General features: G+C 45.2%; 1 protein-coding gene across 6 annotated transcripts in view; it reads right to left on the bottom strand.

Annotated features, from left to right (window-relative positions):
* Positions 1–359: 359 nt before the first annotated feature.
* The window catches only part of LOC126995403 (uncharacterized), a 31,273-nt gene continuing 4,484 nt past the window's right edge, over positions 360–27,148 (bottom strand). For 5 of the 6 annotated variants that reach the window (XM_050854910.1, XM_050854912.1, XM_050854911.1 and 2 more), the window contains exons 2-11: positions 20,890–20,979; positions 18,724–18,863; positions 15,516–15,693; positions 9,408–9,563; positions 8,030–8,137; positions 7,180–7,398; positions 6,502–6,855; positions 6,222–6,396; positions 5,237–5,362; positions 360–4,825 (exon numbers count right to left, since the gene is read on the bottom strand). In XM_050854910.1, coding sequence (XP_050710867.1) covers positions 5,340–5,362; positions 6,222–6,396; positions 6,502–6,855; positions 7,180–7,398; positions 8,030–8,137; positions 9,408–9,563; positions 15,516–15,693; positions 18,724–18,863; positions 20,890–20,964 — 1,428 coding nt within the window. In that variant the 5' untranslated portion in view covers positions 20,965–20,979 and the 3' untranslated portion in view covers positions 360–4,825; positions 5,237–5,339. Of the gene's footprint in view, positions 4,826–5,236; positions 5,363–6,221; positions 6,397–6,501; positions 6,856–7,179; positions 7,399–8,029; positions 8,138–9,407; positions 9,564–15,515; positions 15,694–18,723; positions 18,864–20,889; positions 20,980–25,546; positions 25,603–27,148 lie in introns of those variants that run through there. The other variant, XM_050854914.1, reaches the window with a different exon arrangement.

Genomic DNA, 27,148 nt, shown 5'->3' with positions numbered 1-27,148 from the left:
TCAGCCAGCCATGTTTCTCATTTCAAAGATCAGGTCAACACTGCAAAACTCATCACAAATCATGTCTGTGGCAACGACCGGGTTTTATCACTGTATGACAATGACCAGTGGTTATTACAGGACATGCTGATATACACAGCACTGATATTTCACTCTGAAAACCGCGAAAAATGCAGATCTCACACAGTGACAGTACTATTCCAACACGCGGGAGAGGGGAACTGGTAATGAGTTCTGATTCCAGTGTTGCCACTTGTTTGTTGCAGTGTTGACACATTACTTATTGTATTTTGGCTAATATGAAAATATTACGAAGGGAAAAGCAGCAAATTTAGGGAAAGTAAAAAGATATTTCCACATTATTCTTGTTGGTTTTATTTATTTTAATAATTTATTTGTTTTTTAATCACTGCCTCATCGGGGGCCCCCTGAATACTGAGGCTGCAGCCTCCATGTAAATCCGCCTCTCTCTCTCTCTCTCTCTCGTCCCAGGACCTCCGAGGCCCTTGGACTTTGTCCACCCCAGTACTATGGGTGTTACGCCACTGCTTGTAGATCGTAGTTAATGTAGTAGTAGTAGTAGTATTTTAGCTGTGTGCTGCCGAGTCAAACTTGAAGTAGCCTGGTGTATGTGATGCCACTAAGGCAACTGCTAATAGGTGGTTATGAAATGCCAGAATTTTCTCTTTACTACACTCACACACGACCTCTGCGTGAAATGACACACAATAAATGAATTCAGACAAGGAAAGGTTTTGCCCATGCCAGGGATTGAACCTGCGACCAGCAAGATTGGAGAGCCACTCCCATCAAGCAAGTCGCCGCACTACACGGCTCCCCATCCCTATTTAGATTAATTTCTGTGTGTTGAGATTTCCCATTTTCTATAAACTTCAGAGAGCATGGGCCATCACTCAACCTGTTACCCACTCGGGGTGACAACAGAATCACAGGAGAGGATGCCCACCGCTGCCACCACTGAAATGCCTGAATTTTTCTCTTTACTACACTCATACACGACCACTGCGTGTAACAAAACACATGTCTCTTTACTACACTCACACACGACCACTGCGTATAACGAAACACGTCTCTTTACTACACTCGCACACGACCAATGTGTGTAACGAAACACACGTCTCTTTACTACACTCACACATGACCAATGTGTGTAACGAAACACACGTCTCTTTACTTCACTTACACACGACCACTGCGTATAACGAAACACACGAGAAATTAATCCAGTCAGGGAAAGGTTTTGCCAGTGACAGGGATCAAACCCGTGACCAGCGAGACGGGAGAGCCACTCCTTAACCAGTCGGCCAGAGGTACCCCCTTGGCAGAGGGATTTATGGGAGGCTCGCCTATCAAGCAAGTCGCCGCACTACAGTTACACCGGCGAAGTTTATAACTGACTTGTCAGCACACAGGTTAACAGATGACCGCTTGTGTTCGCCATGAAGGCTAACGGCTGACTCTGGTGTCTTAACATCGCGAAGGTTTACAGCTAACTACTCACGGGCGACCTTGGCAGGGAACTCATTCCTTTCGGAGCTTCCTTGAACCACTGGTTGGAGCCTGCAGCAGTTATCAATAATGCTTCATCTTGATAACGTACTACCAATACCTCCCTAAACAACCCTTAATTCCTAACAAAACACATCAGTTAAGGGTGAAGTGTATAAGTGTCCACTGTGAAGTAACTAAGTGAATATGGTGTGAAGTAATGAGGAGGACCTATGAAGCGATACAAAGTGGAACAGGTCAAAAAAAGAAGTCCATGGTCAGGGAAGGGAGGAAAACGAGGGGTCTGGGGAAGAGGGAAACAAGGGGAAAGAAAAAGAGAAGGAATTTAAGGAGGAGGAAGATGAGAAAGTTGGGAGTAAGGGGAAGAAAGAGGGATGGCTGTAGGAGAGTGAAGAGTTAGAAGTGAGGAGGACAAGGGGGAAGGGGAAAACACCTCTCCACCCAAAACAGACTCCTGTTCTGGCCGCAAGTTGTTTTCTTTTGTTGGAGCAGCATGTAGTTTTTTTTTTTTTGCTCTTGAGCTGCCTCCCTGCTGAAAAAAAGTAAAGCTATCTTGAAAGCCTCATCGTTATAACCCTTGCGTCATTACGATTTTGGGTATCAAACTGTAATTCATGCAACACAGTTTTCAATACTCTGTATGATCAGTACACCAAGTAGTTACATTGAATGCATCGTCTCTATAAGCCCTATTCTATTCCTGTGTCTTGGGTATAAAAGTTTGATTCTTGCAACACATTTTACAATACTTTGCATGATCAGTACACCAAGTAGTCATGCAGTGCACCACATAATGCTGTCTTTAAAGCCTCACAGTTATAACCTTGTATCATTCCAGAGTTTTGGGTATAAAAGTTTGATTCTTGCAACACTACATTTATACCTCTGCATCAGTATACAGGCAGGAGGAGGGCCGAGAAATGCCCAGCAGAAGCATAGCCGAGGAAAAGCTGCTCTAAGTACATTCTTCTCCTAATGCCCTCGAGAATACATACTGTGGCAACGTGTCCCACAAGGGTCACTTATCCTAACGCCGTGAAGGCACGGACCACTCAAGGCAATACTCTGGAAAAGGAGATGTATTTCTCTTCATGTTCCCTAATTTGTATACCAAATAAAAGAATACTCTTCAGTACAAATTCTCTGGAAAACCCTTCAATAAAAATATCCTCCTCTCAACACCCTTCAGTAAAAATATTCTTCTCCTAAATGCTCTTTAGTAAAGAATATGATCCTCTTTATATTCAATAAATATATTCTCAATGCTATCTAATTATGTACCCATTAATTTAGAGAATTCCTTTCATTCTAAAGCCCATATTCTTAAACATCAGCGCCTCAGTTCGCCTATTTAAAAAGCCTCTTGTAGAAGTAGCTGGGATTTTCACGGACTGTTTTGCGATTGTGGCGACAGTTTTACACCGCCATGCACCACAGATGTGAAAATCACCCATGAAAACCCAGCTGATCTTCTGTGGCCTTGGGAAAGTCACAATATATTAAATTCTGATTACTTAATCTAGAATATACTTTGGTATAATTTCTGAAGAGATTTAATTGCCTACCACTTAAGTATGAACGCATAACACTAGTCAGACCATTCTTAGGTTTGGTTCTCAACCTGGGGACCATGGCAAGAATTTAGGGGGGCCATGGCGGGCTGATACAAATTATACATTTCTAAATAATGTTAGGAATCTGAATGTATTCTGGTGTTCAGTGTGTCATATCTGAAAGACAGTGAGATTGCACTTTGACTACTCTTGCCTTTTTCAAGTACATATTTATGTGAGTCTGGTTTCTCCACCTTCTACAAATCAAGAATAAGAGCCGGAATCGACTGGATGTGGACCCTGACATGAGATGTGCATTGTCAGTGACACAACCTCGGATTTGTCAACTGGCTGAAAATAAACAATGTCAGCCTTCCCACTGATGAGTGATAAAATATGCAGAGGTTGACTGAACTTTTTCCAACCAAATTCAAGTTTATCAAAATTACATAATTATGCCAAATTTGTAATAAAGCAAAAAAAATTCTCTTCAACATTTATTTTAACCTTTTTTGGCAGGGTGGGATTTGGGAAAAAAATGAAGGGGGTCCACACGAATATTGAGAATTCATGAAGGAGGAATGGACAGAAAAAGGTTGAGAACCACTGGGTCACCGCTAAACCAACACCACAGCCATTAGTACCCAATGCAAAGTGGCTACAAAACCTACCAATACCTTTCCCCATTATATAAAATCACTCTAGACTTCTTAAAAGTAACACCTAAAGCCAAAAATGCTCTCTAGGGTGAGGCATATGAAGGCATATGATTATATTTGCTATCAGTGGTGCTGCTGCTAGGCATATAACATAGAGAGCAGTGGAAAGCCATGTGTGTATGTGAGATATTCTGGGTTTAATATATGCTGTCCCTATATGTAATAGCAATAGGAAACGATGTATGTTATGTAGAAAGACAGCTGGTACAGGGTTTAATATAGGCTGCCCCTTGCTTACCAGTAATATCAGTATAAAGCTAAATATATAAGGGGTCAATTGAGGCTATACTATCCTTATCAGCAACAGCAGCAGTATATAAGAGTAGAGTGCATAGTAGTAAGGCCACAGCAGGGACAGCACCTTAAAACATTCAGGACACGAACAGACTGGAAAGAGGAGGAAAAGGGCAATGAAGGAAGACTAGTGAGGGAGAGGACACAAGGAGAAATAAAGACTGAAAGCAAAGCAAAGGAAGAAGGTGAGAGGAGGAAAACAGGAGAGGTGAGAGGAAAGACGAGGACTGGGAGGCTAGGAAAGGGAGAAGATAGTAGGTTTAGTTGGTGGTAAGAGATGAGAGGAGGAGAAAAAAAGTTTAAAAGAAAGAAGAGGTGAGAAGAGGAAAAAAGAGAAGGTTACAGGAAAGAGGACAAATTTTGAAGACTAGAAGAATGGGAACAGAGGAAGAGTAAGAGGAGGAACAGAGGAGAGAGAGAATGGAAGAGAGGAAAGAAAGATTGGAGCAGCAGAGCGAGAGAATGGAAGGGAAGAAAGAAAGATCATAACATAAAAGAGATTGGACAAAGCAGACAAAACAAGGTGAGAGAGAGAATCACTCCTTGGGTTACAATAGTGGAGTGTTCAGGACCTCAGACACCTCAGACCACCCTTCAGGCCATAGCATCAGGGGGACTGGTCTGGTCTCCCTCCTGGCTGGTGGCTTCCTCCCCCTCTGTCAAGCGTTCCATGTCCTCGCAGGGTTGGCTTTGCGATATACCCTTGTACAGGGACCACATGAAAAGCATCTGTTGAAGAGAAAATAAAGGGGAGTTTAATGTGAGGCGGAGGGTGAGGCTGCATTTTATACATGTGGGTGTTGTGTTGTGTTGGGTTGGTGTGTGTGTGTGTGTGTGTGTGTGTGTGTGTGTGTGTGTGTGTGTGTGTGTGTGTGTGTGTGTGTGTGTGTGTGTGAGTGTTGTGGTGTCTGTGTGTATGAAGGAGTTTGCTCAAGGGAGATATAAATTTAAAAAAATTAAAAAATGCCAAAAGGAGGGTTTACTGTATTACTTTTTTCAGTGGTAGATGAAGCAGGTAAAATTATACATGAAAAAAATAAAGAAAGAAAATAAATAACAAAGACCCGAGGAGTGAGACCCAAAGTCACAATTCAGTCAAAACCAAAGGAAGAAGTGAGACCCAGTGAGACCCAAACCCACCTGGAACACAGCGAAGAGAATGTTCAATATGCCACCAAAGACTCCCATTCCAAAGAATGCAGTGTTGCACACCACGATGCCGCCCACAAACAGTGCCACGGTCTCAACGGCCAAGCCAAACAGCCTCTGAAAGGACAACACAAGGATATAGTTGATCAGGTTACAAGACATGAGGATACTGTTAGTCGGGCCACAAAACTTTGATCAATGGATTATAACGGTTACTGAATGAGCAGCACCAGCCGTCGAGTTCACTGCAGTAAGAAGGCCTTCACAAGATCTGAAGAGCAGAGGAGAGAGATTGGAACAGAGGAAAATTAAATACTGGAAGTGGAACAGCAGAGAAAGAAAATGAAAGAGCAGAAAGATTGGAACAGAGGAAAATAAGAGCCTTGAACAGCAAAAAGATTAGAACAGAAAAGAGATTGGAACAGGAAAATATGAGACTGGAACAGCAGAGAGAAAGATTGGAGCAGAGGAAAATGAGAGACTGGAACAGCAGAGGGAGAATGGAAAAGAGAGAAAGATTAGAACAGAAAAGAGATTGGAACAGAGGAGAGAAAGATTGGAAGAGGAAAATAAAATACTGGAACAGTAGTGAGAAAGATTGGAACAGAGGAAAATGAGAGACTGGAACAGCAGAGGGAAAATGGAAGAGAAGAGAGAAAGATTGGAACAGAGGAAAATGAGACTGGAACAGCAGAAGGAGAATGGAAGAGAAGATTGGAACAGAGGACATAGAGACTGAAACAGAGATGTCTATGTCAAATGTCAACGTGCACTATCCTGCTCCAGCAACATTCAATGAAGGCTCCACGATAATCTCACCACCTGCTTCTCTGGCAGATTTGTACCACTCCTCAGCTGCCACTACAGTTACATAAAACAACTACTAGTGGAGATAAAGCCAAGTGGTAATGATAAAGTGCATCAGCATAGACTTAGCCTTGAGAACACTGCCCCAATGAGCTGAAGGGTCACCCACCTGCTTCACGGGGATGATCTCCATTTCTTGATGGAAATACTCTGTCACGAGGCGGCAGTGTCCGTAAGATGGTCACGGTGTTGGCACACAGCACCATAACATGACCCCACATTTTGTAGGTGGGTGTGTCTCCTGCTGACACCCCGATGATTGCCAGGGAAATAATGGAGAAGATCTGAAAAAGGAAAAAGATTCAGTTATGTATTTTATGGGGTACACTTGCTGATCCATGTGTAGTGTTCTCTGAGTGATCCTGACGCTAAACACTCCAGGTGCTCACCACGGACGCCACCTTGATGTGCTTGCCATACTTCATATTCTTCATGGTCTTGGGGAGGAGCACCATCCCTTTATTCCCTTGTGTCTGGATCATGGCCACAATGTCACTGAGGGACGTGACCTCTGACAGTCTGTCCATGATCACGGTCAGGATGCGCCGGGGCGTGCTCAGTGTGGAAGGTAAGATGAGGCGGGCCAGCCAGTGCAGGAGGGTTACCAGACTCAGGCCAATGGCCCGATTCATTGTGCCAGGGTACATGGTGTAAGGTCCGATGGCGAGCCTGACAAAGATCGGGGAGCAGAGGACGGCAATGCTGACGCAGCACAGCCCTGAGAGCAGGCACGTCAGTGTGGTCTGAAAGGAGAGGAGCAAGGGTTCTGTACGCTTGCTTCAACTTTTTTTCCCAAGCTTTTAAAAAATGATAATTACACAAATCAAAAGTCTGCCTACACAGGTCCAAATGCAAACTACTGCCACATGAAAGACTGATTATTTCATTTGTATACCCAAACTTAATGAATTATTGCCATAAGAAAGACTGATAAACTTGTATATCCAAACTAAATGTCCCAGAGTAGATCTTCCGAACACGACTACTAATCAGAATTGGGCCTTGTCACTGGGGAAGCAAGTCTAGTTTTTGAAGGCCTGAAGGGTGGCCAGCGCCCCTCCACCCACCATGAAACGATGCAGCTTCCCCAGCAGCATGGACAGGGCCGTCTCCATGGTGGCCACAGCGTTGAAGCAGGCAGCACTGAAGCACACGAGGGCAAGCTGTATTGGGTACCTGACGCGAGGAGTTTCATAGTAACTGTCATAACGGGGATCTGACTCGCCCCTAAAGCCTCGGAACATCATGGAGTCAAGCAATACAGCAAAAGTAAAACCTGTGAGAGTCTGAAAAAAAAGATAAAAAAAAGAAAGATTGTTAGGGCCCTCAAGTCTGTCAATCCCTTGTAATATCTGGGACTCACTCAGTTAAAAAAGACAGAAAAAGAATCTGAAAAACAAAGGAAATTTAATACTATGAGGACTTAGTCACATGATGGGAACAAAAAAGGGACCATGTTACAAACAACTTGTCAAACAATGGAAGCAAGAAAAAGAATGTTATGAAAATTTAGACAAATAAAAGAAACAAAGGAGAAATTTGTCATATTCAACCTGTACCTGGTTTATTACCTAGTCAACACAGCACACAGCCACAGGGGACTCACCAGTTGTACCTAGTATATCATCTAGTCACCACACAGCCACAGGGGACTCATCAGCTGTACCTAGTATATCATCTAGTCACCACACAGCCACAGGGGACTCATCAGCTGTACCTAGTATATCATCTAGTCACCACACAGCCACAGGGGACTCACCAGCTGTACCTGGTTTATTATCTAGTCGGCACAGCACACAGCCACAGGGGACTCACCAGCTGTACCTAGTATATCATCTAGTCACCACACAGTCACAGGGGACTCATCAGCTGTACATATTATATCATCTAGTCACCACACAGCCACAGGGGACTCACCAGCCGGGATGCGAGCAGAACAGCCTCCATGGTGAAGATGCTGCGGAAATTGAGGGTGGGCCAGTCTTTGGCCTGCTGTCGCCGCAGCTCCCAGACACACAGCAGCATCTGGACACACACAGTAAATCAGGTGAGGTGAGCAAGGGGAGTGTGAGCAGCGGTAAAGGCAGTAAACAAAATTCCTGTTATTACTCAGATCAAGAACAAACTAAGTACTATGTAGGACTGAAAAACTGAACAGGTATGAAAAATGAAATGTTCTCAAAATCAAGCTGTTCATCCTATATGCAACACCATTCACATCTTGCAATAAGAAACTGGTGGACTGTTTTCAGGCAGTAGTTGAAGGAAGGGACAGAGTGAATACAAGTGTCAAGTTTTAGAACACAAATACGGATACCACAACTTTCTTAGAATATGAATGTGAATACAAACACAATAAAATACAGTGCAGTCTCCAGGATTGCGAGTTTCAAGTTTGCGATTCACCGAGTTTGCGATAGGGCCACCCAAAATTTGATTTTTATTGAAAACTGAAATTGCGATATGACCTGAAAGGAAAAGGAAAAGGCTGCTAAAACCGGGTTCTTGCTCTTACCCACCCCCTGAGCCTTTCCATTGGCCACGGGAAGCATGGTGAGTGGGATCCGGGCAGCCAGGCGCATGTGTGCAAGCAGCCCCGGCCACGCGCTGGGCTTGAGCAGCAGACGGGCGGCTGATGATGGCAATGGTGATGATGAGTGTCAGCGGCGAGGCCTTTGCATCGGCGCCACCCAAACAGTATTTTCATTGGGGCCCGTGTGTGTGGGGCTGTGTTTATTGTGGGCCCAGGCTCCTCAATTTGCTAATTCTTATTTTCCATGTTGCGCGTGACTTCTTTCTTTTCTTCCATCTCTTCTTTTTCAAAAAGAAGAGATGGAAGAAAAGAAAGGGGTCCCATGCAACATGTGGAAAATAAGAATTGGCAAATTGAGAAACCCAAACCCATAATAAACTCAACCACACACACACGGACCCCGATAAAAATACCGTTCAGGGGGCGCCGATGCTAAGGCCTTGCTGCCGACACTCATCATCACCATCACCATCATCAGCCGCCTGTCAGCTGCTCGGGCTGTTCAGAGCTGGCCACCCAGATGGGTAGCCAAGCGCAAGATGTCGACGGTTTTCAATTTTCCCCATAAGAATAATGGTTCAAAGTTTGCGATTTCAACGTTTGCGACCCACAACGTCGACCTGTTTATCGCAAACTTGGAGACAGTACTGTACTAGGAATCTGAATGTGTTCAATTATAATTAATCTGTCCCTGGCTTGGACCCCTGGAAACCCATCCACGGACTCCTTGGGGCTCCACAGACCAGGCGGACCAAGCCTCACCTGCAGCGGCAGGAACAACAGCAGCAGGAGGTGGTAGCTCAGGACCCAGACAGTTGTGTCAGCGAAGGAAGGAAATGGTCTCCAGGACTGGTTGTTTTGGTAGATGATGGCCATCACCAGGGTCAGGATCCACAGACACAGGGAGCTGTACAGGCTCTGGAAAACATTGACGGACTCATCACCATTATACCATTGCATGATATAATATATATATATATATATATATATATATATATATATATATATATATATATATATATATATATATATATATATATATATATATATATATATATATATATATATATATATATATATATATATATATATATATATATATATATATATATATATATATATATATATATATATATATATATATATATATATATATATATATATATATATATATATATATATATACAGAAACCCCATTTAGTGCGAGAATTTGGTGGATGAACGCAGTCGCGCTAACTAAATTCGCGCTAATTGAATAAAGTAACCAATATGAAAAAAAATATTTGGTGCACACGTGGGTCTGACTTTTGGGTTTGATAATTACTCAAAATAATCACATTAAAAAAAAAAAAACTACGATTGGCTGAGCTCTGAAAACACACTTGTGATTCGCTGGGAGTCCGATGACGTCATCGCCGGCGCTCACCCGGTCAGCGGCCTCGCTGCCTTAAGGCAGTATCACACTTGGACAACTGGCAAATCCAAATTTTCCGGGTATACCTCACACACAGCCAAGGTCAGTTGCCCGTATCCACATCCACAACGTAAACAAAGCACTTGCCCTGTATCAACATGGCGTCGTCTGCTAAAGTAAGGGCTCTCACGGCTTGTGCCGCACCTCATGGCAACTTGTGCCGCGCCTCATGGCAACTTGTGCCGCGCCTCATGGCAACTTGTGCCGCGCCTCATGGCAACTTGTGCCGCGCCTCATGGCGGCTTGTGCCGCGCCTCATGGCAACTTGTGCCGCGCCTCATGGCGGCTTGTGCCGCCCCTCATGGCGGCTTGTGCCGCGCCTCATGGCAACTTGTGCCGTGCCTCATGGCGGCTTGTGCCGCCCCTCATGGCGGCTTGTGCTGCGCCTCATGGTGGCTTGTGCCGCGCCTCATGGCGGCTTGTGCTGCACATCATGGCAGCTTGTGCTGCGCATCATGGCAGCTTGTGCTGCGCATCATGGCGGCTTGTGCTGCGCATCATGGCGGCTTGTGCTGCGCATCATGGCGGCTTGTGCTGCGCATCATGGCGGCTTGTGCTGTGCATCATGATGGCTTGTGCTGCGCATCATGATGGCTTGTGCTGCGCATCATGGCGGCTTGTGCTGCGCATCATGGCGGCTTGTGCTGCGCATCATGATGGCTTGTGCTGCGCATCATGATGGCTTGTGCTGCGCATCATGGCGGCTTGTGCTGCGCATCATGACGGCTTGCGCTGCGCATCATGATGGCTTGTGATGCGCATCATGGCGGCTTGTGCTGCGCATCATGATGGCTTGTGCTGCGCATCATGATGGCTTGTGATGCGCATCATGGCGGCTTGTGCTGCGCATCATGATGGCTTGTGCTGCGCATCATGATGGCTTGTGATGCGCATCATGGCGGCTTGTGCTGCGCATCATGATGGCTTGTGCTGCGCATCATGATGGCTTGTGCTGCGCATCATGACGGCTTGCGCTGCGCATCATGATGGCTTGTGATGCGCATCATGGCGGCTTGTGCTGCGCATCATGATGGCTTGTGCTGCGCATCATGATGGCTTGTGCTGCGCATCATGATGGCTTGTGATGCGCATCATGGCGGCTTGTGCTGCGCATCATGATGGCTTGTGCTGCGCATCATGATGGCTTGTGCTGCGCATCATGATGGCTTGTGATGCGCATCATGGCGGCTTGTGCTGCGCATCATGATGGCTTGTGCTGCGCATCATGGCGGCTTGTGCTGCGCATCATGATGGCTTGTGCTGCGCATCATGATGGCTTGTGCTGCGCATCATGGCGGCTTGTGCTGCGCATCATGACGGCTTGTGCTGCGCATCATGGCGGCTTGTGCTGCGCATCATGGCGGCTTGTGCTGCGCATCATGGCGGCTTGTGCTGCGCATCATGTCGGCTTGTGCTGCGCATCATGGCGGCTTGTGCTGCGCATCATGTCGGCTTGTGCTGCGCATCATGGCGGCTTGTGATGCGCATCATGGCGGCTTGTGCCGTGCATCATGGCAGCTTGTGCTGTGCATCATGGCAGCTTGTGCTGTGCATCATGGCGGCTTGTGCCGTGCATCATGGCGGCTTGTGCCGTGCATCATGGCGGCTTGTGCCGTGCATCATGGCGGCTTGTGCCGTGCATCATGGCAGCTTGTGCTGTGCATCATGGCGGCTTGTGCCGTGCATCATGGCAGCTTGTGCCGTGCATCATGGCGGCTTGTGCCGTGCATCATGGCGGCTTGTGCCGTGCATCATGGCAGCTTGTGCTGTGCATCATGGCGGCTTGTGCCGTGCATCATGGCAGCTTGTGCCGTGCATCATGGCGGCTTGTGCCGTGCATCATGGCAGCTTGTGCCGTGCATCATGGCGGCTTGTGCCGTGCATCATGGCGGCTTGTGCCGTGCATCATGGCAGCTTGGCGCAATTTTCAAAATTCAGTCGTGGTGGCTGCTCGCACTAACCGAGGCTTTCGCGCTAATTAAATTTTTTCTTGGTAGATGGTGGCTCGCACTAATTGTGGTTCGCGCTAATTGATCTCGCGCTTAGTGGGGCTTTTCTGTATATACAGTAAAACCCCGATTATCCGAAAGCGGATTATCCGAAAAACCGGATTATCCGAAATTGATCTCTCAACAACACCACGTCCGCACCTTCGCCCCAGCAAGGACGTAGGTGCGGCGAACGAACAAACTACTGCACGACTACTCTCACACCGTACTCTCAAGACAACGACACAAACACGACTCCCCTCTCCACTCCATGCCACATTCCCCTTCCAACATACGAGTTGCGCGATAATATGAGTCATCATACTGTGTCTCCACCTGCACGATGCATCAAGGTCACACTTGCAAGCTTGCACAACCATTCACAATCGCACTCTGCAACATTCACAATTCAGATCTGCAACGCTCACAAGTATCAACATACACTGGTCCAGACAAGGAGACACACAGACAAACATACAATAAAACATTTACATCACATGTTTTAAGCGTACTACTTTGTTTAGCGCAGCGTGTGTTTGTTTGGTTTCATTGTTTACATCGTCAGTCGGCGGCAGTTGCAACGCCACAATGCCGACGATCAAACTGGCAGCGATCAAAATGGCGGCCATAAATCCGGATTATCCGAAAAATCGGCTTATCCGAAAGAGGCTTCCCCCCTTCCATTTCGGATAATCGGGGTTTTACTGTATATGTATATATATATATATATATATATATATATATATATATATATATATATATATATATATATATATATATGTATATATATATATATATATATATATATATATATATATATACCATATTTCCTGGCATATGACGCACTTTTTTCTAAAAAGAAGATTTGAAAAACTACCCTGAGTCTTATATGCCAATGATTAGGTTTTGGTAGGCCTAGGGGTTATTGTTACTGGTATGAAACCAACAAGCAAAACAACTTCATTTGACACAATAGTTCCCAGATGTCCCCAGAATAAAATATACAGTATTTTGCGGTGTGTAACGCGCACTTTTATTCACTTAGAAAATGCCCAAAAGTTACCCTTATGCGGTATATGGTGAAGGTACAATTTTGATTGATTTAAATAATGAATAGTGTGAAGCATCCCTGCCTGTGAGGGAAGACTACTTATTTACCCTTGTTTCACCTCAGCAAGGTGCACTACGAGCCCTGCTAATCCTCTCAAAGGCCGCGGAAACGCGCTTCGAACCCTGCTCCATACCTCCAAGGGTTCGAAGGAACGTGATGTGGAGGACCGGCGTAGAGGTGTGAGGGAGACTACCTTGGGACTCAGCCGGCGTTAACACCTTTACCGGCCTCCCATTCTGCTCACCGCCGAGCGGGGTTGTGGCTGACAGGAGCCCTGCCAGTCTGCTGCCCCCGTCATTGCTCTCCTCCTCATCGGACGTCATGGCTTCATCTCGCTGCCTCATCTCCATCCTACTTGTGGCCCCTGGGCCCTTCCAACTCCAACGTCACAACACCGTCTCTCCGCCGCGTCACCACCCTGCCAGTGGCCCCTGGCCCTCTCCAACCGGGACTCTGTTGATGCTGGGCGACGCTACACCGGGAATACTACACTTCTCCCGTGTGTGTGGGTGTTGAGGAGGCAATTAAATGTAAAAGCCACTCTAGTGTTTATCTCGCCACGCACCCAGGGAAGCTGAGGGATACCAGGCCTAACGAGGGACTTGATCTGGCATCCCCTCCACCTAACTACACCTGTGCCCTGTCCTTCACACTGCCTATTGCACCGGTAGGCTTTCTTCATGGGCCAGATGGTCGGCCCAAGCCCGTCGTGGCGCAGGCAATTTTTTATAGTGACGCCAGTTATGTTTGGCTCATGCTGCCCTCCGGAACTCATTCTTGATTCACAGGACTGTTTCTTCTAGAGTCCGGGTTGATGGGTGGTCTGCAGGACAGCATGTGGGTAGTCTTAGGCCACTTGGCGGTGACTGAAAGATCCCAGGTGGTAGCGTGGGGATTCGAACCGACGTTGTCCATGTTGTCCATGGTGAATGTGAGCCCAGCGCACTAACCACTCAGCCACTGCCTACCCAGGAAAGTATGAATATGCAGAAGAGAGAAGGACATGACCATACAGGTCACAAGAAGAAGAATATGTGCCACACGTGGGAGCTGAGGCACGTCGTGAACAGTAAACACAACACACAACACCGCCGCGGCGCACCAGTCACCACGAGAACTTAGCAATGAGGGCCAAGACATGATAATGGAGTGGCTATGCTTGGATAAGACTCAAGTCCAAGACCTGCTCAACCTGGTTACTCCAAACTTGTCTAGCTTCGTGGAACTCATTGTGGTACTTTTTTTTTTTTTTTTTTTACAGCAGGAGACAGTGCAAGGGCGTAAAAAAAAAGAAAACAATAATGGAAAAAAATGCCCGCTACTTACTGCTCCTGAATAGAGTGGCCAACAAGAGAAATCAATTTCGGGAGGAGAGGTGTCCTGATACCCTCCTCTTGAAAGAGTTCAAGTCGTAGGCAGGAGGAAATACAGATGAGGGAAGATCGTTCCAGAGTTTACCAGTGTGAGGGATGAAAGAGTGAAGATGCTGGTTAACTTTTGCATAAGAGGTTTGGACAGTATAGGGATGAGCTTGATCAGAAAGTCGAGTGAGGCACGGGGAGGGGAGGCATGCAGTTAGCAAGTTCAGAAGAGCAGTCAGCGTAAAAATATCGATAGAAGATAGAAAGAGAGGCAACATCGCGACGGAATTTAAGAGGTAGAAGACTACCAGTAAGAGGAGAGCTGATGAGATGAAGAGCCTTAGACTCCACTCTGTCCAGAAGAGCTGTATGAGTGGAGCCCCACCACACGTGAGATGCATACTCCATACGAGGGCAGACAAGGCCCCTGTATATGGAGAGCAACTGTGGGGGGGAGAACTGGTGGAGACGTCATCGGACTCGGCCAATCACAAGCGTGCATTCAGAACTGTCAGGCAATCGTGAGGCAGCCAGCCGCCTTCAGCTGCAGCTTCAAAACGACCCGTATTCTCTTCACATTTTCTTCCTTTTTACACAGTACGTATTTTGAGATAACAAGGGAGTAAAGTGGGAAAAAAAGTCAGCTTCTCCATGGGCCGGAACAAATAAGCACTTTTTCAGTGTTTTCAATACCCTGAGTTTCGCGATCTGCGAGTTTAGCGCTATACCTGCGGAATGAAGCAGGCGCGAAACTTGGGAGGGTTCTCTCTCTCTCTCTCTCTCTCTCTCTCTCTCTCTCTCTCTCTCTCTCTCTCTCTCTATATATATATATATATATATATATATATATATATATATAATCACTTGATTAAAATCTCTTGGTTTCACTCCTGCCACCATGTTCACAGCAACAGTTAAGTTCAGTGAGACACTCACACAGGTTGAGCCAAAGAGCCGCCTGGAGCAGAGGCCGACCAGCAGCATGAAGCCACCCACCACCAGGCAGACCAGGCAGAGCGGCGCCAAGTAGAACCTTGCATCGATGGTCAGCTGGGCAAAGATTGTGGTCTGGTCCACATAGTCCTTGTATGCCTGGGGGACCTCATGCCTCTCTCTGGAAACAGTGAGGCTGTGTGTGAGTGGCCACCTCCCATTACCTGATACTCCAGCAAAAGCCTCACTCATAGGAACATACTACTTATATTAAAGGTAATACAGGTAACTCTCGATTTACGTGAGTTTGGTTTACGCGTTTTTTAAATAACGCGGGGTCCAAAATCCAAATAAATGTTTAATTTAGGCGTTTTTTTCACTTATACGCGATATTTTATGGAGTGGCCACCAGATGTCTCACGCAACTGGACTCACACGGCCACACAGCTGAGCTCAGTTCTTCCCGCGCGCCACTTGAACAACAATACAGTACCTACGCTGCCACGCTAGTACCGGTACTAACGGTACCTGCAATACGGTATGGTACCGGTACCAGACTGCTCGGTACCGGTACCAATACTAGCCAGCCCCTCATGGTGTGTCTCATTTCTTCCTCACATGAGAGAGGCTGAGAATGAGTGCCCGAGTGGATATCTCGGTTCTGGTGACACGCGGCATGCAGCTATTTGTTGTGTGGGTGTGGTTGTGTGGTTTGTAAACAATGCAAATGGCGGCCGGGCTGGGATTGCGTGAAATAACTCCTCGTACAAGACTCATGATGTACAGTTTCTGATATCATATTCACCCCATTATTCTCACTAATATTCATAATTAATAATGAACACATGGACATTTTTTTCCAATAAGATTTTTTATGTAGCTTGTACTGCTCCTTAGTCATACAATCTTAAGCCACCTGTGACATCAAGATCAAGATCATACAAATGGCGCCCGACGGAAAAACGGGATAACAGCAAGGCATGGACGATCTTCCACCGATTTAGTCTTTGTATAGTAGTTATTAGATCGCCCTGTATTCTATGGTAACATATTATAGGACAGCTATGGGCTATGAAGGATTATAAACAATAATAAAGGTAAGTTTGCCATTGTTATTGGATAAGACGAAAAACAGACCCTTAACCCCTAAAGGGCCGGAGGCGGCTATAGCCGCTTTTCCACGGAAGGGCCGGGGGCGGTTATAGCCGCTTTGCTTTTTTCGCGCTAAATTTATTTACTTTTCTGTAATTTTCGATGACCATTCGTTGGCAACACTGCCAGAGATATGTTTAGGCTACTGCTTCAGAATCTTGCCCGCTCTCACGATGGACAGGCGTACTGACACGGATTCTGACGCGTCCGATTTCCTGCCAGACCCTGCCGAGCCCAGCACCTCAACGCCTAGACATATTCCCGCCCAAGCTCGACCACGTGCTTCACCTCTTAGCGACAGCAAAATACTACGGGAACTCAATAGAACTGTCTCCTCGTACTTATCAAGTGATCCCGAGGAACTTGAACAAGGTGACGTGAGCATAGAGAATGAAGGTAGTGAAGATACAGATACAAGTACAAATGATTCTGATTTTGCTCAATCAACACCTGAAGCAGCTTCAGAAGAACCTGCACGTCCTTTTACATCTACTGTGAGGACAGTCGCTGTTGATGATGGTGCTACTCCCTCTACTCTCTCTCTCTCTCTCTCTCTCTCTCTGTAGTATATTATGAATTATGTGTATTATGTACCATGTATTATGTATTATGATTGAATAATGTGTGCACACACAAACTCTCTCTCTATTATATTATGTATTATTATTGTAGTATCTATGTATTACATATGTATGCATTATGTATCTTGTATGTATTAGGAAAATTGAAAATAAAATAATAAAGCATTTGTTTAGTGAGTGTAAATGAAACCCTACATGATAAATAAAATAAAATAAAGGAAAAAAGTCAGTAGTGTACGAAGTGAGTGTAAAAGTACACATACCTAAGTGATGGTATATACTTTTCATATAGTTATTACTGAGTGTAAGAGCAACACGAGAATGAGAAGAGTATGCTACAATGACTCCCAAACCACACATCACAAGACTGTGTTACATAGAGAAAGCTTAGAGTATTGACTATATATAAGAATTAGAGCATGGGGGCATCCGTTTTCATTACGCACTAGTCAAGGCCACACAAGCGAAACGAACGCAGAGCGGGCAAGAGCCTCGCTAACTCCAAAAGTCTCTCCTCTTCAACTCAATATTTCTCCAAAACCACAGCACATAGAAACGTTTTCATGCAATAATTAAAAAGAAGAAGAGTTGATGATGACTATGACGACAAAGTAATTTGTTATTGCATTGTAGTTCAGCAGAATCAAGTGTGTGAATATAGGCTATTTTCGGTGTTTGGTGCTGAGGTGCCGGTCCTGTGGATGTTGTAGATGACCACCCAGGCCGGCCCTTTAGGGGTTAAAAACATCCCAAAGAAGAAATAAAAATTTGTACATCCAGCATATAACGCTCAGGGCTAAACTTTCAGGCATTTTTTATGTGAAAAAATGCGCGCTATACGCCGAAAATTACGGTATTTATTTTTCAACAGAAACCTACCTCTTGTTTGATTTACATTGTTTTTGAATTACGCGACCTCTCCAAGAACGCAACACTCGCGTAAATCGAGAGTTACCTGTATCCTGGAAACTTTTACTCCTGCCCCTGCTTAGAGCTAGGGTAGGTTTAACAAAGGAATACATCAATTCAATACCTTGCAAAAGTAGCATGCATCTAAAAATACACCCAATACAATAAGCCTAAAGATTAGTCATTGTCTACCTCAGGAATGTCATTGTCTACCTCAGGAATGACAAAGCGCACACCATGAGTAGTTGTTGGGTCTCTTATGGACTTATAACCAAGACTATAGAGCACTACCCCCCTGCATTTGCCACCCCCCCCCCCTTTTTTTTTTACAGCAAAGGAGACAGCTCAAGGGCAACAAAAAAGTGCAGAGAAAAAAATAGCCCACTCACCACTTCCATAATAGACAAAAGTAAAGAGTGGCCAGAAGAGAGGTCAATTTCAGGTGGATAGGTGTCTTGATATCAGGAGTGACTGACTGAGAAAAATCAGGAACATTGAACTCCAGAAGACAGGGGTTGACGGCACTCCCTAAGCACCGCCTTGACTGATCATCCAAAGTGCTCACTCACCTATAGTAGTAGCTGTTTGCTGAGGGAGGTGGGGTGGTGGTGGTGGTGGCAGTGATGTTCTCAGGTGGTGGTGTTGGCGGTGATGCTTCCTGGTACCCGAAGTTGATGCCCCACAACCACAGGCCCACCAATCCAATGAACTGGGAGACAGATGTGGAATTTAGAGCAGACACATAGTCCATCCAGCCCCATGAGGGAAGATAAGGATGTTAAACAGAAAAGAGAAGACAAAACAAAGAAGTACAGTACCCTCTCGAGTTTCGCGATCCTCGAGTTTAGCGCTTAGTCCTAAATTCTTACCCTCCCGACTTTCACGCATTACCACCCCGAGTTTCGCAGTGCTTTGACATGTACGGGTCGCGTTTACCTACCGTCGGCGTCATGTGTGCTGCTTTTCAAGGCAGTGTCCAACCATTGGGGCTATGGGCAACTGCAGTTGCCCAATTTACAGTTTCACCCAACCAATGATTTTCTTATGTGGTTCATGTTTTTTCTGGTGATAAATGAGGTGAATTGCATGATTTTGTACCTCATTTCCGTTGCAAATGTCTACTTTTCGAGTTATGCCTATTTTCAAGTTATGCAGAACTTTACATTTTTCTTCATTGAATTGTAGCAGCCACTTTTGTTCCCTTTCTGTAGCTTAGTAATGTCTTCTTGTAGGAAATCCAGTCAAGGGGTTAAGCTATCACTAGGTAGGCTAAAAAGCTGACTGGGTGGGTATGTATCAGGGAAGCATTTTCCCACTCTCTCTACTGGGATGTCGCACTCACTCTTGAACAGGTCAGATTACTGTAGGTTAGGTTAGGTTTGGGTAATGTATCAGGGAAGCATTTTTTATGATCTCTACTGAGTTTTGTCCATTCTTGAACAGGTCAGATTATTTTAGGTTAGGTTAGGTTAAGCTGCAGTTATACTAGTCATTGCTACCCCTGGGCATCTGAAGCTTTTTTTTTTTTTTTTTTTTTTTTTTAATGCTACAGGCTGGGCAATTTTGGCTGGGCTGGGCACCCAGCCCAGCCAAAAACGCCCAGCCCAGGGTAAATTTGAGTGGATGCGCTGGATCATATTGTTCTCCCAGTGGTATGGCTGGGCACACCGTGCAATGTTGCCAGATTGTCTTACTCAGCCTCTTATATTTACCAACTTCCGACCCAAAAACTGTCTCGTGGACTCCAATAAGGAGACTCACTTATAATTATCATTAAAATAGTTAATTTCTGATGTTTCTTGGCAATAGTTAGGTGTCAGAAACCGGTAAATACTATGTTCTGAGTACGACAATCTGGCAACGGTAGGGCGCAGCAGAAGTATTGAGATACTGTAGTATTCAAGCATACAACTAAAACTAAATTATCCTATATAATATAATATATAAATATTATATTATTACATAATGAAATTATTAGTTTTCCTGTATAATTAATGATCACTAACAGCACACAAATTAATAAAACACAGCACCTTCACACTCGCTTGACTTGGAAACCAGATGTAAACAAACACAGGCCTTCGTCAAGCCAACGCCAACGAAGTCACCATGGTATCCCTAGAAATATCAATTTCATGGCCACAAGAGGCCATATATAGCCTCTTGGAGGGCCTCAACAATATTGATGCAGTCCTCCTCGCTTCCTATATCCATGGTTGTCGTGCTTTGGTTACATCTGGGCTTCTCAGAAGACCGCAGGCGGCTGGACTGGGCAGGCTTCTGTGTGACCACTTGTGTTGTAAACCAGGCTTATGGCTGGCTTCCAGCCCAGGCAAAATCATCCAGCCCAGGGGTAACAGTGACTAGTGTAACCGTAGCGTTAGGTTTGGGTAATATGTCAGGGAAGAGTTATCCCAATCCCTCTACTGGGATGTCACACCCACTCTTAAACAGGTCACATTACCTTAGGTTAGGTTAGGTTTGGGTAATGTGACATGGAAGCGTTTTCCCGATCTCTTTACTGGGATGTCGCACGCACCCTTGAACAGGTCAGATTACTTAAGGCTAGATTAAGTTAGGTTTGAGTAATGTCTGCGAGGGTAATTTTGAGTGGGAATAACATTAAGAATATTTTCCTGAACACCCTATAGTTAGTTTCAGAGCTACAGCATAGTGTCTTCACTCAGGAACCACATACCCATAGAGAGGTTGGAAAGATGCATCAGGGAACTCACCAGAAGCACAGCATAGGAGAACAGCACCAGCCAGGACACACAGGTGGGTCTGCCTCCAACAGACGGTGATGCCATCCTGCTCAGCTACACCTGCAAGAATATCAGGCTGTTTATTACATGAGCTCCCTTGCATAGGACTACCGATCTCTTGCAGACTCCTTATGTTCTACAACAAGCTTTGATGCCTGTTAAAATAAATATTTTTTTTTTTTTTTTTTACAGCCAAGGAGACAGCTCAAGGGCACAAAAAGTAAACATTAATAAAAAAAGCCCGCTACTACCGCTCTAAAAAGACTCCAAAGAGGTGGCCGAAAGCTAAGTCAGGTTCGCGAGGAGAGGTGTCCTGATACCCTCCTCTTGAAAGAGTTCAAGTCGTAGGCAGGAGGAAATACAGATGAAGGTAGATTGTTCCAAAGTTTACCAGCGTGAGGGATGAAAGATTGAAGATGCTGGTTTTAACTCTTGTGTAAGGGATTTGGACAGTATAGGGATGAGCATGAGTAGAAAGTCGAGTGCAGCGGGGCCACAGGAAGGGGGGAGGCATGCAGTTAGCAAGTTCAGAAGAGCAGTCAGCGTGGAAATATCGATAGAAGATAGAAAGAGAGGCAACATTGCGGCGGAATTTAAGAGGTAGAAGACTCTCAGTATGAGGAGGAGAGCTGATGAGACGAAGAGCCTTAGCCTCCACTCTGTCCAGAAGAGCTATGTGAGTGGAGCCCCCCCACACATGAGATGCATACTCCATACGAGGGCAGACAAGGCCCCTGTATATGGACAGCAACTGTGCAGGGGAGAAGAACTGGCGGAGACGGTACAGAACGCCCAGCCTCAAGGAAGCTGATTTAGTAAGAGATGAAATATGAAGTTTCCAGTTGAGATTTTGAGTTAAGGATAGACCGAGGATGTTTAGTGTTGAGGAAGGTGATAGCTGGGTGTTGTTAAACAATAGGGGATAGTTGTTTGGAAGATTGTGTCGAGTGGATAGGTGGAGAAACTGTGTTTTTGAGGCGTTGAAGGACACCAGGTTCTTCTTGCCCCAATCGGAAATAATAGTAAGGTCTGAGGCTAAGCATTCTACAGCCTCCAGCCTTGAGTCGTTAAGTTCCTGAAGGGTGGGTCTTCTATTAAAAGAAGTTGAGTAATGCAGAGTGGAATCATCGGCGTAGGAATGGATAGGACAATTCGTTTTGGAAAGAAGATCATCAATGAACAACAGAAAAAGAGTGGGAGATAGGACAGAACCCTGTGGGACACCACTGTTAATAGATTTAGGGGAAGAACAGTGACCGTCTACCACGGCAGAAATAGAACGGTCAGAAAGGAAACTGGAGATAAAGGTACAGAGATAATGATAGAAACCGTTGGAGGGTAGTTTAGAAAGCAAAGATTTGTGCCAGACCCTATCAAAAGCTTTTGATATGTCCAGCGCAATAGCAAAAGTTTCACCGAAACGGCTAAGAGAGGAAGACCAAGAGTCAGTTAAGAAGGCTAGGAGATCACCAGTAGAACGCCCCTTGCGGAACCCATACTGGCGATCAGATACAAGGTCAGAAGTGGAAAGGTGCTTTTGAATCTTCCGGTTAAGGATTGATTCAAAAGCTTTATAGACAAGAAAGTAAAGCTATAGGACGGTAGTTTGAGGGATTGGAGCGGTCACCCTTCTTAGGCACAGGCTGTATGAAGGCATACTTCCAGCAAGAAGGAAAGGTAGATGTTGACAGGCAGAGGCGAAAGAGTTTGACCAGGCAGGGTGACAGCACGGAGGCACAGTTTTTAAGGACAATAGGAGGCACTCCATCAGGTCCATAAGCCTTCTGAGGATTAAGGCCAGAGAGGGCATAGAAAACATCATTTTGAAGAATCTTTATAACAGGCATAAGGGAGTCAGAGGGGGGATGAGTAGGAGGAATATGCCCAGAATCGTCCAGAGTGGAGTTTTTAGAAAAAGTTTGAGAGAAGAGTTCAGCCTTAGAGATAGATGAGACGGCAGTGTTGCCGTCAGGATTGAATAGTTGAGGGAAAGATGAAGAAGTGAAGTTGGAGGAGATGTTTTTGGTTAGATGCCAGAAGTCACGGGAAGAGTTAGAGAAAGCAAGGTTTTGACATTTTCTATTAATGAAAGAATTTTAGGTTAGTCGGAGAATAGATTTGGCACGATTTCGGGCAGAAATGTAAAGTTCATAATTAGCATTAGTTTGAAGGCTCTGGTACCTTTTGTGAGCTACCTCTCTATCACTGACAGCACGAGAACAAGCGTGATTAAACCAAGTCTTTTTAGACTGAGTAGAAGATAACGAACGAGGAATGTATGCCTCCATTACAGAGACAATCACCTCTGTGATGCTGAGCACACACAGAGGGTCTCTATCCTGGAAGCAATAATCATTCCACGGAATTGGAAAAGTACATCCTCAGGTCGTCCCACCGAGCTGAAGCAAAATGCCAAACGCCTCTTGTGGGTCCAGAGGATGTACAGGAGCGATAGGACAGATGCAGAAATAAGATTGTGATCGGAGGAGCCCAACGGAGAGAACAGTTTGACAGAATAAGCAGAAGGGTTTGAGGTAAGGAAGAGGTCTAGAATGTTGGGCTGATCTCCAAGACGGTCAGGAATACGTGTAGGGTGCTGGACCAACTGCTCTAGGTCATTGAGGATAGCAAAGTTGTAGGCTTGTTCACCAGGATGGTCAGTGAAAGAGGATGAAAGCCAAAGCTGGTGGTGAACATTGAAATCTCCTAGGATGGAGATTTCAGCGAAGGGAGAGTGGGTCAAGATGTGCTCCACTTTAGAGTTCAAATAGTCAAAGAATTTTACATAGTTGGTAGAGTTAGGTGAGAGATAAACAGCACAGATGTATTTAGTAATAGAATGACAATGAAGTCTTAGCCAGATGGTGTAAAATTCAGAGGAGTCAAGGTCGTGGGCACGAGAGCAAGTGATGTCGTTGCGCACGTAGGCGCAACATCCAGCTTTGGATTGAAATTTAGGATAGAGATAGTAGGAGGGAACAGAGTAGAGATTGCTGTCAGTAGCCTCAGAAACCTGTGTTTTGGTAAGGAAGAGAAGGTGAGGTTTAGAGGAGGAGAGATGATGTTCCACAGAATGAAAATTAGAGCGAAGACCCGTAAACTGCGCCAGACATCTTAAGATGCTATGAGCTAGACTGTGCCAGACATCTTAAGATGACACATGTTCCAAGGTGGGTATTTATATTTCCTGCGATGCCAAAGTATATTCCAATGAACCTCGTGTGGCTACATGAACCCTCTTTCGCACCATGTTGTCACCATCATCATATTAGTTACTCTTTAGCAGTCATGGAGAGTAGAAGTATGTCATCTACTGATGCTAACCACCCCCATAGCTCCTGTGGTCATGACCGTGGGGGAGGCATGGGAGTTGGTAAAAAGAAAGTACTGGTAAAGAGAAAGATTGTAAAGACAAATCTGAAAGTAACAGTGATTCAGATTGTCTTCAGCCATCAGATTCAGCTGGTCTGAGGAAGCATAGCAAGTGTAAGCATGTTTCTGGCCCTCAAGGTCACAGATGCGCTACCAGGCAGCCTACTCAGCCACTGACGCCAACAAAATTTTTACCAATGCTAGTAGACCCTGATGAATCACTGTCATCTCTGTCTGATGATCCAGAGTGGCAGAATGATGAGGAAAACGACAGTGGGGGTAAAGGAGAAGACTCAGCTAATGAACTGAGTGAGGGATGGGTGTCAGCTGGGATGGGAGAGTAGAGGGAGGCAGAGGGAGAACAGGAGCCTCAGAGACGCGAGACAACACGTACTCCATTCGTCTTGTCTGATGGATCAGACTTTGTGCCAGACTTTCATAACTTTGACAGAAATTTTGCTGGTGTGACTAATGACTGGCCTCTTGATAATGATGCACAAGAGGTTGATTATCAAAATTGACAGTGATGTTTCCTGTGATATATTTTGTTTGTTGTAACTGAAATGAATAATTAGTGGCAAGAGAATGTTCAGACGTGACTGTGCCGTGTGTCATCTTCCCTCTGCCACCGTCCTATCTACCCCATCACAACCAGCGCTCCCAAGGTTGCCTCATATCCGCAACCTTTATCGTGCCATCATTGCCACATTAAGTGAATTATTATCTTTTTTTTTTTTTTGCACTATTTGGTGCTCAACATGTCTCTCTTGGGTGTTGTAATACTAAAAATTGTTTTCCACCAGGTTATTGTTTTGCCATTTATTGCGCACCCAGGAGCTATTCCCGAGTCTTAATTGTGCAGTTTATGGGTTAAGAGTGAAAAAGCTGTGTTGGTGTCTGGGCCAAGGATTACTCTCAACTCCTTAGGCTACGGAAACACCTCAATGATCACTTCAGGATTACTCAACAAGGATTATTATAGATTACCATTTACCCTCAAACTGTCACCTGTCTCCTCGGCGTCCCCCTTAACCCTTTCCTTGTGCGCAGTCTGGATGTGACTATCCCCTCAGGCGCAGTCAGGGAGCCCAATGGGGAGGTTCTTTTAACCTCTGTATCTCAAAAACTATTCATCACAGCTAAAAACCAAAGACACCACTGGAAAGAAGAGGTCCAGATCTTTAGGAGTCGGTTATGTATGCCTCTCTTGCGAACGTACATGCATGTTCAGGGAGTGTTGAATGTTAACACTTACGTCTGTGCGTGCGGGATGATCAGCCATATTGAGGTAACTGCGGACATCTCTTTTTCAGACTCTGGCAAGGGAGAATTGCCAACTGCAATATTTACAACTATTTGGTCAAAGAATCAGTCAGGTGATAGGTGAAGCTATGCAAAAATGCCACTATATTGGGCAAGAACATCCACCAGTTACTCGTCCGTAGATTTGCCGCGCAGGGCTGATATGATTTTCCACCAAGTTTAGTGAAGAACCCGCTCAACTGGCAATCCTGTGTTGTGAGAATTAGTGTTGGAACACTCATAAGCGGGAGATTAGAGTGCGGCTGGAGCTCGCTGCGAGGGTTTAGCGCCACCAGCAAATACGCCTAACGCCCGCTACAAGCGTTTAGCAATGAAAGGGTTAAGAGTGAAAAAGCTGAGTGTTGGTGTCTGGGCCAAGGATTACTCTCGACTCCTTGGGCTACGGAAACACATAAGAACATAAGAACATAGGGAAACTGCAAGAGGCCAAGTGGCCTACACAGGGCAGCTCCAGAATCCCCCCCATTACTCACGATGGGTGAGGTGTAGTTTCAGGGGTTACAGGTAGAGGCTTGATCCTCGTTTACCTTCGGTACGGGTGTACGCTCCAGTACCCTGTCTCCTTACTGCACCCAAACCTCACTGCCACCTGTCATCCTCGTCCATGTAGTTATCCAGTCTACTCTTAAAACAAGCTATCGTCCCTGCACTAACTATGTGATTGCTGAGTCTATTCCATTCCCCCACCACCCTATTACTAAACCAATGTTTGCCTATATCTCTCCTAAATCTATACTTTTCTAATTTAAATCCATCACTGCGTGTTCTATCGTGCCGACTAATTCTCAGTACTTTACTTATATCGCCATTGTTGTAACCCTTGACCCATTTGAATACTTCTATCAGATCTCCCCGCACTCTTCGTCTTTCTAGTGAATGTAAGTTTAGATGTTTCAGCCTATTTTGATATGGGAGGTTCCTCAGCCCCTGAATCATCTAGGTCATCCTCCTCTGAACTGATTCTAGCAAGTTGATGTCCATTCTGTAATGTGGGCACCAAAACTGGACAGCATAATCTAAGTGTGACCTAACTGACGCTAAATAGAGTCTGAGGATGACCTCTGCACTCCTGTTGGTTACCGTCCTGTTAATAAAGTCTAATACCCTGTTAGCCCTATTCCTTGCACTAATACATTGCTTCCTTAGTTTTAGGTCAAAGTTCACTAACACTCCCAGATCCCTTTCACACTCAGACCTGTCTATCGCTGTGGAGTCTAAACTATACCCGTGTAATGGGTTGCATGTTCCTACACTAAGTACACTACACTTGGTGATGTTAAAATTCATCTGCCATTTTTCTGACCAAGCTGATAGTTTGTTGAGATCCTATTGCAGTACTCTAGCATCCTCCCCTGTCCTAATAGTGCATCCTATTTTGGTGTAATCTGCAAATTTACCTATGTCACTAGTTATCCCATTGTCTATGTCACTGATGTAGATAATGAATAAAAGCAGGCCTAAAACTGAACCTTGAGGAACCCCACAGGTAACATTACCCCATTTGGATTTTTTAGTGTTAATGGTAACCCTCCGT

The sequence above is a fragment of the Eriocheir sinensis genome, chromosome 8 (genome assembly GCF_024679095.1).
Source record: "Eriocheir sinensis breed Jianghai 21 chromosome 8, ASM2467909v1, whole genome shotgun sequence".
In the NCBI taxonomy this organism is placed as follows: Eukaryota; Metazoa; Arthropoda; class Malacostraca; order Decapoda; family Varunidae; genus Eriocheir; species Eriocheir sinensis.
This window is presented reverse-complemented; position numbering and strand designations above follow the sequence as displayed.